The 18,778-nt window shown below is 35.6% G+C and overlaps 1 protein-coding gene across 3 annotated transcripts in view; it reads left to right on the forward strand.

Annotated features, from left to right (window-relative positions):
- The window catches only part of LOC134535894 (INO80 complex subunit D-like), a 77,371-nt gene that overhangs the window by 23,243 nt on the left and 35,350 nt on the right, over positions 1-18,778 (forward strand). For 2 of the 3 annotated variants that reach the window (XM_063375247.1, XM_063375244.1), the window contains exons 7-10: positions 201-375; positions 8,987-9,088; positions 10,748-10,906; positions 16,603-16,740. In XM_063375247.1, the coding sequence (XP_063231317.1) occupies positions 201-375; positions 8,987-9,088; positions 10,748-10,906; positions 16,603-16,740 (574 nt within the window). The remainder of the gene's footprint in view (positions 1-200; positions 376-8,986; positions 9,089-10,747; positions 10,907-16,602; positions 16,741-18,778) is intronic. The other variant, XM_063375246.1, reaches the window with a different exon arrangement.

The following is an 18,778-nucleotide window of genomic DNA, read 5'->3' on the forward strand; positions in this document are numbered from 1 at the left end:
GGAAATATGGCTGACGTTGCCATCAGTTAGTGAGTTTTCTTTCAACTACTCTGGTTTCTCCAACTCCATGCATTCCATTAACTGTTCAAACTTAATCTCTTCGCCCCTCCTCTTCATTTTTACGTCCCCCAATATTAAAGTACAGATGTAAGTAATTTCTTTGTTCCTTCATTTACTGTGTGTGTGTTTTGCTGGTGCAGGACAACTACGACAAGATGTGTGCCGAAACGAAGCCAAAGAGAGTTCGCAAGAAGGCCAAGCCGTCCGCGATGACTCGGCCCAGCAAGCGTGGCAAGAAGAAGAGAAAGGCTCAGAGACCATCGGAACCTCCGCCACCTTCGCTGAGCATGGCGCTGCAAGAAGAGGTGTCCCGAGGTGAGCAGCTAGGCCAAGTTGGTGCTTGCAGTGTTGTCATTTTGTAAAAACAATTATGGGAAAGAATGTAGTAAAACCTCGGTATAACAAACTTGAAGGGACTGATATTATGTGTGTTTGTTACAGCGAGGTTTCTTTATAATGAGGTGAATTCAAAACCAACGAACAAATGATTTGTGATACAAAGGGTTTTTTCTGTAGCCATCATTATTTCAAAAAACACAGAGGTAATAGTAGGTACTCAGTATATAACTACAGTATACACAAAGTACTTACCTACTTTTTAATACATTCTACAGAGTCCTCGAGCAGAGCAAATGAAGATTAAGCAAACCAATCCAATTTGATTAAAGTACATAAGTACCGTATTTACTCGCATATAGGTCGCCATCGCATATAGGTCGCACCCATAATTTGAGGTCTTGAATTTGGTATTTAGGATTCCCCCCATATAGGTCGCACCGGTAATTTAATGACGGAACGGCCGGCGCGCCGTGCACGAAAGAGTTAACGGGTACTGTAAAACTCCGCTACTACGAGAGCTGATAACGGCGTGATAATTGTTGTAACAAGTACTCTAGGGTTGTGCGAATGTTCGGTATGCTGATACCGAAATCGAAATTTTGCTACTTTCATTTTCGATTTCGGTAAGAATTTCATCTGTCGAAGTTCGTTTTTAGCGAAATATTTCGAGCCAAACAAAAGTTCAATAGCTTACCGAAGTTTGTTTGTTCTAGTTGAAAAAGAACTCGTAATTTAATAAAAATGTACAGTAGAATACCGGTACAATAACGTACCTTATTATAAAGTATATTTCACTTAACGAATTTTTTTTAAGTCCCCGCCAAAAATCGTATCTTCGCCATGCAAAACGGTTTCAGTTTAAAGTATCATATTTTCACTATAACGTATAAATTCTACTATTAGCGTGGCATTACTACACCAAAATTTACTTAAACTGGTAAATAAATTTCCAGCTAAATGATTAATGTAGTAGAACAAAGATACACAAATACCACCGCAACGTATTTTCTAACCTCTAAATTCTCAAAACAAAGTTAACAAACAGTTGCGCGCACAACCATAGATTATACCGTACGTAGTATGCAACGTGAGCAACACAACACCATTCGATACATCGAAAGACGGATTTTTGAGAAAAGTATTAATTATTTAGACAAAAGTGTTACGCTACGCTAAAAATACTGTTTGATGTCTGTGCCGGGATTGTTTATTGTTATTGTTGAGTTTATTTTCAGGTTACGTTATTTAGACACCGCATTGTATTTGTGCTACAATATGAATGATCCTGGAGATAAAAAGAAACAAAAGCAATTCACGCTTAAGGAAAAAGTGGATATACTCAGAGAACTAGACAAGGGGAAAAAAGCAAGTCGCAGTTGCGAATACATATGGCATTGCGGCTCTCCTGTAGCTATTTTTTTTATATATTTTTTTCTCTTTGTAAAGATATGTATGCATGTTTCAGTACTAAGTACAAAAACTTGAGGTACCTGTAAGTACTTAGCACTGAGATTCTACTGTAATGTCTTTATATGATTTGCTTGTTATTACTAATAATGTAATAACATATGCAAATCATATAAAGACATTAATTAGAAAAAAGATTTCCATTAAGATTAATTTACGTGGTGATAAAAAAAACTCACGTTAATGAAAATACGGTAAAATCATAATTTGAACAAACATGGCAGATAAAGTAAACAAAATTCAACCGTGATTACAGTAGGCCTAGGTATAAAAACAAAATCATGCAATATTTGAAAAATTACCTGATTCATTTGCTTTCAAACAGTAGTGTAGGTACTATATTCGTAAAACATACATTCCAGAACTGTTAGTACACTATTTAGTATTTACAGTATACACATAAACAAAGAACGTACCTACTTTTATTCGCGCACAGCCAAACAAAACATTGTCGTCTGCTTTATTTAAATTTTACATACTCTGACTGGCATATATAATCCTCATAATATACAGCCAATTAGACAAAAAGGTCAACAAGTCACTGCATGTAATGACCACTTGGCAGCAACCATTTGTTATGTTTTGTTTTGATCATGTCCCTTGCCTGGTCTACAGCTTCCTGAGCTAGCCATGTGTGACAGTGGTGCAAGATGGCGGCCGTTCCGCAGTAGTCACGTATTTTTTCATCAGTACCATGCACGTGATAAATATATTATCATAGACTGCGACATTACGACTGTAAAGGAAATAGTCTGTGCGCTGAAAGATCTGGATTGATTCTTGAAATTTACGAGTGACATGGGGCTGTGTTGTGTGGTCTAGGGCGGATGTTGACTATATTAAATAGTAATATTTATATATACATCAAAAGGTACAAAAATGATTTATGTAATAGAATTTATTACTGAAGAGCAAATTTTGGGGCACTTTTTTTCTTTGTTAATTAAAAAATTTCGCTTAACTTTCGTTAAGAATATATTTATCTCATAGAAAAATTCATTTTTGTTTCACTTTCGTGAAACTTGATAAATTTTCTTTCACTTTCATTTCGTGTGGATGAAGTCACTTTCGCACATCCCTAAAGTACTCATAATAACCGAATATAGAAAATTGAAGTCAAGTTGATTCCTGACTTCTTTAAGTGTCTTAATTGTAGACTATAATCTCGAAAACAGTGCTTTGTATTGAAAAAAGGCACAGAATAAAAGTTGTAGTAAATTTAATTACAAATAAAAAAGGCCTGTTATGATTTTTTATATTTACAGCGGTTTTCGTTATGGGTTCCGATAAATACTCACGCTAAGTGAATTCACGTCACGCGAGTTCGGCTTATGCTAGCCGGCTGGTTGTTATTTTCGTTCAAAACGTGGCGAAGGAACTTGTGTGGATCAGGTAGAAAACATTCGGCTATAAACGGAAGATATAAGAACAATGCTATCCTGAAATGCTGTGATATGTTTTTGGAGTAGATAATCACAGCGACAGACCGACAGGATGCGCTCGCGCCCTTGCCATCAGCGATGTTTATTTTGACAGCTCAAGCAATTATCTTTTCCACGACCCTTCACAGCGTAAAAAAAAAAGAGAAAAAAACACGTTCAAATGCAGATGGAAAAGTAACTATGCAGTAAAATAAATATATTTACGGCCCTGCTAAATTTTTCTATTCAATAAGATTTGAGGTATTAGTGATTTTTCAGCAGAAACTGCTGTGTGACTAATAAAAAAATTGTATCATAATAACTTAAACTTATAAAGTATTTATTAACGGTGAAGGACAGTCGTATAAGCCCATAAAAATATTTATTTTACCGAGAATGGACTAAACAACCTGTCTTTTGTCACACGCGGTGTGGGAGGGGAGGAGGATGCTGGCCGGACGGTAGAAGCTACCACAGCGGTAGAAGCTACCACAGCGGCTTTTTTCGTGTGGGCGGGTAAGATAACATGACAGCTGAGACGGCTTTTCGTGCGATAGTGGACGCGCTGAGCTCGGCTAGACACTGCCTCCTGGACAGTCTAGAGGGGTGGTATCTATTTTTAGCCGTCTCTTGTATTCCTGCCTGCTTACAGTACAGCTCTCGCCAAGATAAAAGTGAACACATAGTGCCCAACAAAGTGTAACAGACTCGTTTTTCAGCCGATTTTACTCAAATTTTCGACTTTCTCTGCTCAAATTTTTCACAGTTTCTCAAGAAACTGTCGTATAAACGGAATTGACGCATCAGAGGGGGGTCGCATCGGCGGGATTCTACTGTATTGCAAAAAAAATTCCTCAAAAATTTTAAAAAATTTTTCTTCACATATAGGTCGCACTTTATTTTTTTCCCATCAAATCTGGTAAAATTTCCGCGACCTATATGCGAGTAAATACGGTATATTGTATATTACGTAATAATGGAAAAGAATAGACGCTGTAAACTAAAGATCACAATAAATTAAAATTTAAGAAATCTTTACTTCAGTACCTAATACCTATTACTATTTACTTTTAGCTATTTCTGCTTTTTTACTTCCCTGATCTACTGCGTATAGAATTTCCAGTTTCGTTGTTTTTTATTCATTTTACGAACACTAACAATAAATTACTGAAAGTTAAGTCACATTTATTACAGCTCGAGATTTGTCCAACCATAAAACTATTTACAAGCAAACAAATTTAACTCAGAAAAACTTAACCTCTAAACAAGATTCATAACTGGTTAAATTAAATAATTTATTTCCCCCTACAACACTATTACAAAAACAACTTTCTAAACCTACAGATTTTAATTAAGAAACACTTCCACAGAATCTGTATCGGTTATCGGCATTCATTACAACACGGATAAACCTTCACACATTTTCACAGAACAATGATGTAAATTGTTCACGTGATGAAATTTTCTAGGCAGTTTCGGAAGATCGATTAATCAAAGTACGATAGCTTATGTTGGTAGTCAAAGTGCTTTTCAGTACGTCCGTAACTTTTACTTCTATGGCCAATCAGTTGTAAGATGGCGGCAGTATTGTTTACTTGCCGAAGCATAATTTATTTACAAAGCAAAATTGAAAATTTATGACAATCCTACAAAAATATTTTGAAGATTTTTCCATTTTACCTTCGCTGTAGCGGGTGTTTTTGGCATTGCATCCAAATATGCTTCGTTATTTAGAGATATAAATACATAGGATTACATAGCGATTTGGCGGGACTTAACAGTTGCTTCGTTATACCGAGGATTTCGTTATAAAGGAGTTCGTTGTGCGAGGTTTTACTGTATGTATCATTAGTTCCTTTGTGGGTCTGCATAGACAGTAAACATGACTACTTTCAGGAAACATATGAAACTTAACATTTTTATCAATTTTAGTTTGTGGAAAAGTTGTAACTTTATTCTTTTTTTTTTTTTTTTTTTTTCTGTTTTATGAGTGCTTGATGTATCTGCTATGCTCATTTTCTAACTTTTGTATGCGTGTAGATACTAAATCGTAATTTCTACATTTTTACACAATAAGTAAATTTACATACCTCTGTTTAAAATTCAACATCAGAGAGCAGATATGTATTTTACGCAAAATATTGCTATTAATTGTGGATGGTTACTTCGTTAGCCATGGATATCTGCTAGAGCTGGATGGACCAACATTTCCGCCGTATTGGTCGCAGCACCATATACAGTGAAACCTCGTTTATTCGTTCCCGCATTGTAGAATTTCCCGGTTTTATTGTTCAATGTCCGTGGTCCCGAAAAAATCCTGCAAGAACAATGTTAAAAAAATCCAGTTTCCATCGTTTACGAATATTTTTTAACCCGGTTTAACGGGTTGAACTTTACAGGCTTTTTACCGATTTCACATTCAAATTCCCGAGAAATATTCCAGTTTACGCGTGTCTACACGACACGCAATACCAATATTTACATATGGCGGCCATTACTAAAAGAAAACGAATAAAGTGAGCATGATGTGGTGCTAACAGGTTCACCAACTTCGATAAAACAACAGACGAAAGCTAACGCTCGCACGATAGTTCTTGCTTTGTGCGATAATCGACACAACAATATAACCGTGATCAATATACTGTACATACTAGCCCAACGTAAACACGTTTCTATTTAGCGACAGTGAAATCCTGCGAGAAACAGACGAAATTGTTCATCCTAGCGTTTCCGTGGCCGGCCGTATATGCGCGAGATTTTCTTTGTTTACGGTAAATTAGCTTTACGCATTTAACTCTAATGCACGTGTGAAATTTGTAAAGGTTCATTGATATGTATCGGCCTACAAAAGAGGTTAAAACCATTAAAGAGCGTTTAGAAATTATAAATGCTGTTGAAAAAAATCCAGGCGAAAAACGGGTTGATTTGGCAAAGCGCTATGGTATTCCTCCATCGACTCTTAAAAAACTTGTGATTACCAACACCAAAAATATTTTGCTGCATAAAAACTCATCTTATAATTTCTCTGCATTATAAATAAGAAAGAAGTGTGCATCTTATAACATGTGGTGAGTATGTACCTTTTAAATTTTGAATAATACATACGTAATTACTTGCTTAAAACATACAAATTTGAAGTTTATTTTGTTTTGTTCATTTAAAAAAATTAAGGAAGTATAATTTTCCAATATTGATAATGTATATACAGTGTGCTGTTGGTGTCAGTTTATGGAAATACCTAACTGATTCACTGAAAGTTTTTGCAATAGTACATACATTGTGCATTTGGTAACTTTAGAGTGTGTTCCCACATTGTAGGATTTCCTGGATTATCCATTTTTTACTCATGGTCTATTGGAAAACGGATAATCAGGGTTTCACTGTATCTGTTTTCAATAGTTCTGTGGATACAAGTGAAGTGTGGCGAGGTGCGCACCCCCCCCCCCCCCCCACACACACACACACACACACACACACGTGTGCTTGGGTGCATACTTGCATGCGTGTGTGGGAGCGTGCGCATGTGCATGTGGGCATATGGGCGCACGTGTGCACATGCATGTGTGTGTGTGTATAAGGCATTTGTGTTTCAAGATGTTGGTGACATTTAGGGGTGTGCGAATAGTGGATTTTGATGGTCGAATATTTTCGAATCGAATAGTAAAATTTTCGAATAGAATGTGAATAGTTTCGAAGTCGAATAGTTGTAATATATATATTTTTTTTTATGTTACCACACTGAACAATGGCGGGTTTTCATATATTTAGTTTATACAAGCTATTTTCTGTGAATGAAACCACAAAAAAAAAAGTTCACTTAGTATTTTTAAGAGTTATTGAAGACATGAATTTTTATTTCATATATAATATTTAATAATTATCTATTTTATATTTGATGCAAATATTGGTCCGAACATAAGGCGACCATTTTTACATGAACAAGAAATGAGAAAATTGGAAGTCGCCTTATTTTCGCACCCAAGACGTCAGCACCGCAAACATTAGTTCCAAGCTGAAAGCTACAGTAGAAACATTTTTAAACAAAATGTTCACAATTTTTATACTAACAAAAACTTCGTTACCTCACACGGGGAAAACGATAAATCCACCCAATATTGCAGTAATTCACAATTGTTTAACGTTGAAAATTAAAATATTTGTTCTTGAGTAAAAATTTGAATGTTGAAGCATCTCAAATGGCAACATTTTATTACACATATCATATTTGTACTTAGTGTACAATTGCGTGTTAACATTTACGTTAATTTAATTTCAGATTTTTAACGGAAATATTTGCACTAAAATATCACAGCTATTTTCAGAACGATTGTTTACGTTTACAAACAGAAAATGTTAAGTTAAGAACATTTCGGATGTAATGTTTGGAAATTCATGGCTGCCAACTGTCTTTCCACAATAGTTCTATGTTGTAAAACGAACATTGCCGAACACGCAGGAAGACGCCATATTTACAGGAATTTGGTACGTTGCTTCAAAAGCTATTTTAATAATTTCACAATAATCCACTCTTTATTTATGTAAAAACCTCTCAAACAACATAATTATCTTAGATTATTATTTATAATTCATAGGACAGAGACTCTCTGTCAGAGAGTAATATGGAAAAATATTCGCGGTCACGTCACCGAAGTTATTCATGGCCGTATGCTTCACCATGGCAGCTAGCCACTTGTTTTGTTCCGGCAAGCTGCATTCTTTGTTTGCTTTGTTACGTTTAACACACTACTAAATAGTAATACGTAGCTGTGAAACGGAAAGTTAAATGCGGTATACATAAATGCAAAAAGGATTTATCAACACAAAATGTATGTCTAATGAATTTTCACATTGATTTCTACCAAAATTATTTTTACATTTGTTTGGCCTCCTGAAACTGCAGGTCGCCTTATATTCGGGCATACGGTATTCGCAATTTTAAATTTTGCTATTCGACTTACGAATGCGAATAGTTTGTCAGTTACTATTCGCAACTATTCGTGTTTACGAATATTCGCACACCCCTAGTGACATTGAACAAATGAGACTGTTTACCTTTTCTGCAGGATAAGCTTTATGTTAATGTAAAAGATCGCATGGTAAGATAAACATACAAAAATAACCAAAAATTAAGAAATTAAATGTTGGTTCTTGGTCGGGTAAGTTAAAGGAAGCAATAAATCGGGAAATTGAACATGTCTACTAATTAGAGTTTGAGGCTGACACAAATTTTCCAAGAAACATTAGTTTTTCAAACTTATTAACATTACATTTCAAACTGAACTGAACTCGCTTGTAAAGTGAATTCGTAATTTGTCCACCACTAATATCAGTATGATATTTTAAGGTGTCTATGGGTCTTGAAAGCCATTAAAAAGTCAACCATTTAAATTTTTAAGTCAGTAAAATGTATTCTGAATTAAATTATTAACTTCAATATTAATAATTAGTAAAACCATTTTGTTTTCAAGGTGGCAAATATAAACCAATGTTAGATGATTAATTTTTTTTAAAATTGAGTTTATATGTAGTTACAAATACACATGGAAAGTGAAATAAATGTCGCTATTATTATTTCTGTAACTTAATATACAGCCACCTTGTGGCTGATCTGCACACATGTAAAGTACCAGTGCAACAAAATCTTGACTTTAAAGCTATATTAAAGCAATGTTCTAAAGTAAACACTTGTCTGCTTCTAGCTGCTACCTCCGGTTTCACATCTGATGCAGAAGAGAGTGGTCACTTTTCTTCCATTGCGCCTGTTGTATCAGTTGCACCTTCGGTTGTCGTGCCTAGGGATGGTAAGTCGTGACTGTGAATTGCCCACACTAATTAGGAGTGATCTTTGTTATTTTGTGAACTGTACAACACTTTGATGGTTATAAATTAGTAGAACTGGGTGGGATCCCAAATTTGTGGGGGGAAATGAGAATGTCTCTATGTATTCTGAAAAGTCAGGTGGGATGTTGCTTTTTCATGTATCCCGCTCTTACTAAATGTGTCCATGTGCCAATGTTGTTAAACTAACACTACGCTTAAACCTAAATCAATTCTTGCACCTGATTGAAAATGCACTGTTTTAGTTGTTAAAAGCAACTATTAATGGTGGTGTATACAAATTTAACAAGCACGATCGAAAAAAAGCGCTAACACATCTTCAAAATTTGTGTATTAAAATTTTCCTGAAGCGAGGGGAGAAGTGGCGTGACCGACTGGCCGACCAGTCTCCCGGTGGTGTGCTGTGCTGTGCTGTGCTGTGCTGTGGGCTCCGTGACCATTTCACCCAGACTTGGCCACAACTGTTATAGCTCGGCACTAACGGTCACTGTAGAACCCACCTCACAGCGCGGCAGGGTGTGAAGATCAAACCCAAGCCACTGAGCTGGAGTGCCAGAGTTATGCCTGTACCTTTCCTTAGGGGTCAGCTGGGTGGGTGTTAGACAGCTAAAGATAACTAGAGAACGGTTGCTCCCGAAACAGAAACGTGTTAAGTTTGCGGTGAGGGTTTATTGTAATAAGCAATTACACACCTGCCCTCCCCACCCCCTACTTGTTAGTTAGCCTTAGAGGTTTGCCCTGTTTTGCCATCTGACCCTAACTCACGACCAGGGTGGCGGGTGGAGCAGGCGGCTGGAGTGGGCAGCGAGAGCACAAGGGGTGCTGGTGGGGCATGCTGCTCCGGGGACACCGGAGATCGTGTGGTTCTGGTCTGAGGGGAGAGTAGTGCGAGCAGCGGCGAACGAGGGATTATGGATTTTAGTGGCTGTCGGTTCATTTCAAGGCAAAAGATGGGCGGCAAGCAGATGGTTACCAGCCTCCAAGTACAGCCAAGGCCCTGTGCATGCTTAGGGTGTTGCTGTGGAAGAACTGATGTTGGTGCCCTTTGCTTGCGGCGCGGGCGTTCCTTGTAATCAGGCCAGGCATGTGTGGCATGCCTGAGTGAACACCACGTGACACAGTGCATGATGCTAGTGGCTTGGCAGGGCCACCAGTCAGATCCAAACCTGGCCTGTGTCGCGGTTCTGTCTGCTTTCGTAACAATATTAAGATTATTCACCCTTTTTCATTTGAACATTCTGCAAATAAAATTTTGTGAGTAAAATCTTGCAGATAAAATGTTGATAAAACACAATAATGTCACGAAAGTTGCCTCTGTCGCGAAGTACTGCACTCAACCATGCAGAAATGGTTGTTGCCCAAATATGAAACAGCTGGTAGTCAGAATGAGTTGTGTCTTAACAAATAAAGCTAGATTTAGTCATTTGTGTCTCATGTTTGTTGAAGCACTTGAAAAATACTTAGCACCTTTGTAAAATAAATAAAAATAGATCAAGTATGAAGTTTTCAGAATTTTGTCGATAGCAAATTGAAACTGCAGGTAAAACTTGTTGCCCTATGTTGTAAAGTTTGAAAACTATGTGGGAGGATTCGGATGGATGTTATGTACTTGGTTTGTGTAGAAACTGGCCCCACCTCGTTGTCGTGTCCTGTGGCAACTCCAGAGCATTTGATCGAGAAAGTGAATCACTGCAGCAATGCCACGTTATACTCCGAAATTAACATCAAAGAGGAGCCGTACTCTCAAATCAGCATCAAGGAGGAACACATTGGTAAGACAGGTATATTCCTTGATTCTGTGAAACATCATATTAACCTATTACAAGATTTTATGGTGAATTGCATTGAAACCATAACATCACCAAAAGCATGTCAATTCACCTTAGAACACGGAAGTTCAAGTTCATATGACGTTATTTATTTATTACAAATTTATGTTTTGTTACATGCCCATCAACAGCCTTGGGCTTTTACAATTGGCATGATACAGACAAGGACAACAAGGACAAAATGACAAAATGACCAATGACAAAGTGACAAGAAGGTCACAGCAAATACATGGAAAACCTCTCTCGTTGGTACCAAGAGCAGGTAAGCACTACTGGACCGTTTCCACAACAGTTAGACACATCCATCTCATGCAAGGTGCAATGACCAACAGGAAACGAACAGTAACAAGAAGCAGACACAGTCAAATAAACAACAACAAAATAACAGGAAATGAGTATAGAATAGGCACAACCATGATAATAACTACACTAGAGTCCCGTTATAGCGAGGTGTCACGGTTCCGGGTTTGATCCTCGCTATAACCATAACCGAATTGGACAAATTTTGGCCCCCAAAAAATAAAAATTAACCGAACATAGCATACAAATTGTGTTTAAATCTGTATAATTGGAAAATAACTGATTATATTAACGAAATCTTAATTTCTGTGAGCAAATGTGTGAATTCTCTTTAAAACGATACCCCATAAGTACGGATGCGATCACCGATTGCGTCAAAATAACCAGAATACCCTACCACACCACGTAAGTATAGCATCTCAGCCCGCGGCCGACGCAGCATTGTCCTGCTATCTATTGCTGATGCGGGCTGTCTGCTGGCGGCCATGTTGGTTCGGGATGTTGCTAACAGGTGGTGCTAGTGTAGCGCGACGATTTAATTCCTTACAAAAAAGCAGGAGTATGGCAACGCACGTACGCCTCAAACGTAATAGTCGCTGGAAAACTATACTTTTTTCATTTAAAGAAACCTGTCAACTTTTTTAGAAAATAAATTTGGGATTAAACTCAAACCATCACCACCCCTTTCCCGGACATACCCCAACAACTGACCGAAACAAAAGTTACAAGAAAACTGCCCAAGCGATTCGGAAATAAATACGGTAGTGCCTACTACAGGTGTAAAAGTAACGAAAAAATGTGTACCCGTATGTATTCGTTACTATAACAATTAGTACTCGTTACTATCGTTACGTTACTCGTTACTTCTGATAACGCATAACATGCTATGTTATGTTGCGGAAAAGTATTGCGTACGCGTACAGTATGACGTCGCGTAAATAATAATAAATAGAATATAAACAATTAACAATATTTGATAATTAATAGTTTTTGTTAACCAAGAAACAATTACCCGTATTTACTCGCATATAGGTCGCTGCAATATTACCAGATTTGATGGGTAAAAAATGAAGTGCAACCTATATGTGAAGAAAATTCTTTTAAAATTTTTGACGAATTTTTTTGGCAATATTTTGCTTTAAAATGTGAAAAATAAGTTTATATAGGTATAGGCAAATTTATTTACAATGTACACATACAGTGAAACCCATTATTTACGTTACCGTTATTTACGTTTTCCCGTTATTTGCACTGTATTCTTCAGGTCCCGTTTAGTTCCCATTTAGTCCAATACAATACTTTCACGCAAATTACATCTCAAAAATCGAATCCATCCCGCTATTTACGTCACCTAACAACCATAAACAACCAGAAAATACCGTGGGTACTTTAAGAGTAGATAAGATTAGCTAGTAGGCCTAAAAACATTGTGAAAAACGTAACGTTTATAGTCGGCAATGAACATTTTAAATCGCAAAATATACATATTTTATAACATGAACAGTTGCTTTTATTTCTAAACATGTAATAATTTAAGCCTAGGCGTGTAAAAGTTTGAGTAATTATAGCAGGAGACAATCTAAAATGCACGAGGGAAAAACGTAAACTCACGAATGTATGAACGTGGCTGATTGTTAATTTCTGATACTGTATTTATGTCACAACTTAGCCGAAATACTGGTACGAGACAAACTTCACAAGATAAAATGAGCGGAGTCTTGGTAACTGTTTTATACGTATTTTATAATTTCGGAAGTATTGTACAGTTGACACATATTTTTTAAACTAACAATTTATTTCTGGGGATCGTAATTAATTAATTAATTAATTGGTATCAAGACATCAAGATGAACGTAAACTTGAACATGTCACGGCAGCGAGAAAACTGGTGGGTATACCAATAAACTGGTATTAGAACTGGACAAAACTGGTACACGGGAGGTGGAGCTTATATTTTTTTTCCCTAAGCTCGCATCTATTGGCTGGCTGCTGATGGAAGGTCACGAGTCTGGGCGGAGTGTTGAGTGTGTTATACTGCGCATGCGCAGCTCAGTGAACAAAGAGAGCCAGCCGGCGCGCCGTAACAGCAGCTGATTGAGTACAATGACCTTTCTCCACGCACGGCGCGCTATTGACGGTAAATTACCATCAATTTGCGGCCCTTTTTTAAATTTTTTTTACTGTGGTTCAATGCGTATGTGTAATGAATTACCGGTGCGACCTATATGGGGGGAATCTTAAATACCAAATTCAAGACCTCAAATTATGGGTGCGACCTATCTGCGATGGCGACCTATATGCGAGTAAATACGGTAAATCTCATTAGAGCGGCTTTTTCATATTATCTCTTTTAAGATGATAACAAAAATAAAGTGAAAATACGTGATTATAAAAACAAAAACATATTTCTAATTTGTAAAAAATACTTTATTACGTTGTTTCTGTTCCAATCCCAAACTTTGTATACACACGGCACAGATAACTAACGGAAGTTTGATAAAAGAAAGAAAGGATGGGATTCTATTTTTAAAGCCACGCACTTAGGTGGCGACTGCACAGCTGAAGTATGTGACAGGCGTCAACGGCAAGATGTCTAGTGGCAAGCGAGAGGGGTGGAGATAAAGCAGACAAATAACAAAAGCGCGCTTCAAGCGATCACGCCGTAAATTCCTCAAAAATACCTCGTTATAGCCGTGTTCTCGCTATTACCGTGCTCGCTATAACGAGATTCTACTGTAGTTGACCAGTGCGAATAATGCACATTTTATCTTGATCAGTCACTGAATGGTAATATATTGATGGTGAAATAAGTAAATGCAAGTAGTTATTAATTAAATTATATTGTAAATTAATAAAAAAGCTGATATTGGCTTTATCTGTTATTTATTTTTAAAATTCTTTATTTTACAAAACTTTTTTGAAAACAAAAATAGACGTTATAATGTGATCATCTTTTACTTTTTGGCAGATGTGTCTTTAATACAAACATAAATATCACTGAATCTACGAACTTGTAAAAAAGCCAGCCATGTCCATCTAAAGAAAAAAAAAACACGTTCTGGTAAATATAATCCTGCTCGTTGAAGCGTCTGATCTTGTGCTTTCTTCATGGTCGTAGTGGAGGCTACTTTTATTGGGAATTGTTTTCTCTTCTTTTGGAAGGCTTGGTTGCCTCAGAATGTGTAAGTTTAATGTGGGGTATGATCACAGTTTTATTGGAGTGAATGAATTTAGCAGTGATGATGCACTTGCCTAAGTAAGTTACCCCTAATCTTGCATCATTAATTAATCCCTGTTTAGCATTAAGATTTATAAATTATCATATTAATAGCATTTATTTAAAAGGAACATCGTGACTCAGATTTTGAGAAAAATATTAATCAGCACATCAATTTTATTGAGGTTAGGAGAAGTATGACGTAAAGTTGTAAACAATTGTAAGTAATGGAAAAAAAAAGGAAATACATTTAAGTTACAAATTAAGTTATGAAAGTATATGGTACTTGTGATGATAAGAAATGTTGCTTTGGTTTATTTGTGTGCCAGACTACGCTTGCGTAAAGAATCTAAAAACAAATCAAACTGCTGTAGTGCATGTTAGTTAAACAGTTTGTCAATAGATGACACCCTCTTTAAATGTATGACAGGACAGGAAAAAATTAATTGTATTGATCTTGTATTGTTAACTCAATTATCCATTACTGACATAGGTATTATATGTGTATATATATACATACATATACATATTTAAAAAAAGGCGCAGACTCCTAACCAGATTATTTACATTGTCTTAAGTAATTCTGTCCACAATATGTGTATTAAACATCATTGTAAATATGCATCGTTAAGCACAGTTTTTTTTTTTTCCAAAATAACTATGAAGAATACTTTTAGTGTACAATTTGTTGAGTAATACATAACATTTATAAATAAATTAATAGTTTTTTAAAAATAAAAACAATTACACTGAAATCTTGTGTTTTCAATTAAAATTGACATTAAAACCATAAAAGCTTATATTCAATTATTACTATGGGCCAATCAAATCCTCAAATACCATCAAATCCTTAGTATTGGAAGGATTCAATGTTCAAGGAAAAATATAACAAGAAAAATATTAGATGACATAAAGTAAATTAAAAAATTCACGCTGATAGATAACCTTTGAAGTTTCAATTTTTTTCTTCTTACATATCCTGTTACCATTCCCCAAGATATTTAACTTTTAATATGTAGTTATATAAATAAATTACAATGTGTATTGATTATAAAAACTTAGTTCACTAATAAAACTTTTAAAGAGTTAAATGTTCAAACACCATAATTAATATTTTTCATTTCTTTTACATTATTTTACTTTGGACCCTTGAAACCTAGATTCGGATTCGAGGGGTATATTCGAAGTACACTGTGGGATTTGAATTCGATATATAGATTCAAGAAAATTGGGATTTGATCCATCACTACTTATTGTATCTTCCTGGACACTTCACCACTGCAATCCATCTCTCGAGATGTTGTAAAAAAAAATGTCAGATGGCAATAACTCTCTGTAGTAGACATTTATAGTTGAGTGTAGGGATGTGTGAGTACCCAATATTTTCGGGTACGGTTCAAATCCACAATTACCTGGACCCGGAATCGTTGTACATACATGGATTCGAACAGTATTACGAATATTCACAAAAGTTATAAATTAATTTAATACAGCTCAAAAATACTAGCACTGAATAATAAAATTAGGTTACTATTACGTAAATATTTATAAATTATAATATGATGTATCAAAGAAAGATATGTAAATTAAATAATTAACACAGTGACATTAAAAGAATTTTGAGATTTCGAGAGCTTAAACTATAATTACGAATTTCGTCGTATAGCAAACTATAAACTATAAACAATTACATACCTACAAGAAAAAAGTCGTGGCTATTTATTGGAGAAAAAATGGTTTCGTGTGCTGAAACGTTTATAGAACTGAGATTTCCCTGTGGCGTGCAGTTTATTACGATTGAGTTGGAGAATCTAATATGTTTTGGTTTTCATATTTTAAAGTGTTTATTATTAATTATGTTTACATAATTATAAACATTTCAATCTCAGTTTAATAAATAATTGCCAGTAGTTACAGTTAGAAAAAAGAGAACACACATTTTTAAATTAATCAGTTATTTTTATTTATTCTGTGCTTAATATTCGGAATCGGATTCATATCTCAAATATTGCCAGGGATTCGAATGGGATTCGAACCGAACTGAAAATCAAGGATTCGCACATCCCTAGTTGAGTGTATTTTGGAAGTTTCGTGAAAGGACTGCATGAGGCAGTATGTGCGGTGTCCGCAGATGTGAGCGAAGTGGAGGGAATCGTCTATCCTCTGGACCCGGATCTAGGACACCAGGCGACCAACCTGTTGGAGGAACACGACCTCACCAACGTCCTTAATCAGATTCCAGCAGATGCCTTCAACGATCTGTTCACAGGTACGTCTATCCTTGTTTGCGTGTTTAAGTGTGTGTATTTATTCATACAAATTCTCCTAAAATTTAAAATGACTGGAATCAGTTGAGCCAAGATGTTATTTATTTACTATTTATTAATTTATTTGAATTTTTACATGTTTACTTATAGCTGGAAAGTCATAGGTGGTAGGTACCATACAAAAAACATACTACATACATATATAGGTATAAATAGAAATAATGAAATTTAGACATACAGTAGAACCCTGTTATAACGAATCTGGAGGGAGTAGTTTATATTTTCACTATAGAGGGGTAACTTTATATCTGGGAAAACGTTTATATTGGCAATACATACTCAAAAGCAAAATCTTAACTACACATAGGCCAAAGCCAAGAAAAGAACGAATGAAAATACTCAAAGCAACAGTTTTATGAGCAAATGCAGATATTATTTTTAATGAACTACACATGTACAAACTTTCTATTACCTAATGGTTCTTGGACATCGGCTATTATCCTTTTTTCAGGCATTTAATACTCTGTGACGTTTTCGCAGCTTGAGAAAGAAGATTGTTCAGCTTGTTTAATATTGTACTTAATGTGGATGTTGCAATTCCCAGTTCCTTTGCTATTAACACGTGCGGGACAGTGGGGTTGGAGTCTACCTTTTCAATAATGTCCAGTTTATCTCGCATAGATAATGCCTTACGTTTTTTACCGCATTTTTCACCATTTTTTATGTACGTATTTCTTATTGAAGCACATTTGCAGCTTAATAACACAAAATTATTTTTACCGTCCAAAGTAAATAAACAAAAAATAACGAGTCTGGCGCATCAAAGATCACTACGTATCATTTAGTATCGCAGTTGCTAAAGCTGGAACGAAATTTTCTCACTTTCTATGGAAAAATTTAGTCCACAGAGTTCTATCTAGTGGTAGTCTTACGAACCTTACTCGATCAAAATGTACGAAACGTGAACAATAAAAATGAGACGTAAAAATATTGAATTTGCTGCTATAATGTACATACGTATTTGTGTGGCGGTAATTTATTTATAATTTTGATAACATAATAAATGTACACGCGTTCGCCCATTCTTTAACTAACGTTTTTATTTTCACCAAACTGATCACCATTTTTGGCTACACGTAGCCTACCGAGGCCACTCGAATACGACTTGTTTATAACATGAACAGTGGACAATCGAGTAGCGTATTGCGGACAAAAAATTCAATGTGATCCAGAATAGACGTTTTGTGAAAAAAACTTGTAATTACAGTAGAACCCTGTTATAATGAATCTGAAGGGAGTAGTTTATATGTTCACTATAGAGGGGAAACTTTATATCTAGGAAAACTTTTATATTGGCAATACATACTCAAAAGCAAAATCTTAACTACACATAGGCCTAAGACAAGAAAAGAACGAATGAAAATACTTAAAGCAAGAGTTTTACGAGCAAATGCAGATATTATTTTAATGCACTATACATGCATGTACAAACTTTCTATTAATGGTTTTTCAACATCTGCGTATTTTCCTTTTTTCAGGCGTTTAATAGGTACTCTGTGACGTATTCGCAGCTTGAGAAAGAAGATTGTTCAGCTTGTTTAATATTGTACTTAATGTGGATGTTGTAATTCCCAGTTCCTTTGCTATTAACACGTGCGGGACAGTGGGGTTAAAGTCTACCTTTTCAATAATGTCCAGTTTATCTCACACAAATATGCCTTACGTTTTTTACCCTTTTTTATGTACGTATTTCTTATTGAAGCACATTTTCAGCTTAATAACACAAAATTCTTTTAACCGTCAAAAGTAAATAAACGATAAATAACGAGTCTGGCGCATCAAAGATCACTACATATCATTTAGTATCGCAGTTGCTAAAGCTGGAACGAAATTTTCTCACTTTCTATGGAAAAATTTAGTAGACAGAGTTACGAACCTTACTCGATCAAAATGTCCGAAACGTAAACGATAAAAATGAGACGTAAAAATATTCAATTTGCTGCTATAATGTACATACGTATTTGTGTGGCGGTAATTTAT

Source organism: Bacillus rossius, chromosome 10 (genome assembly GCF_032445375.1).
Source record: "Bacillus rossius redtenbacheri isolate Brsri chromosome 10, Brsri_v3, whole genome shotgun sequence".
Classification (NCBI taxonomy): Eukaryota; Metazoa; Arthropoda; class Insecta; order Phasmatodea; family Bacillidae; genus Bacillus; species Bacillus rossius.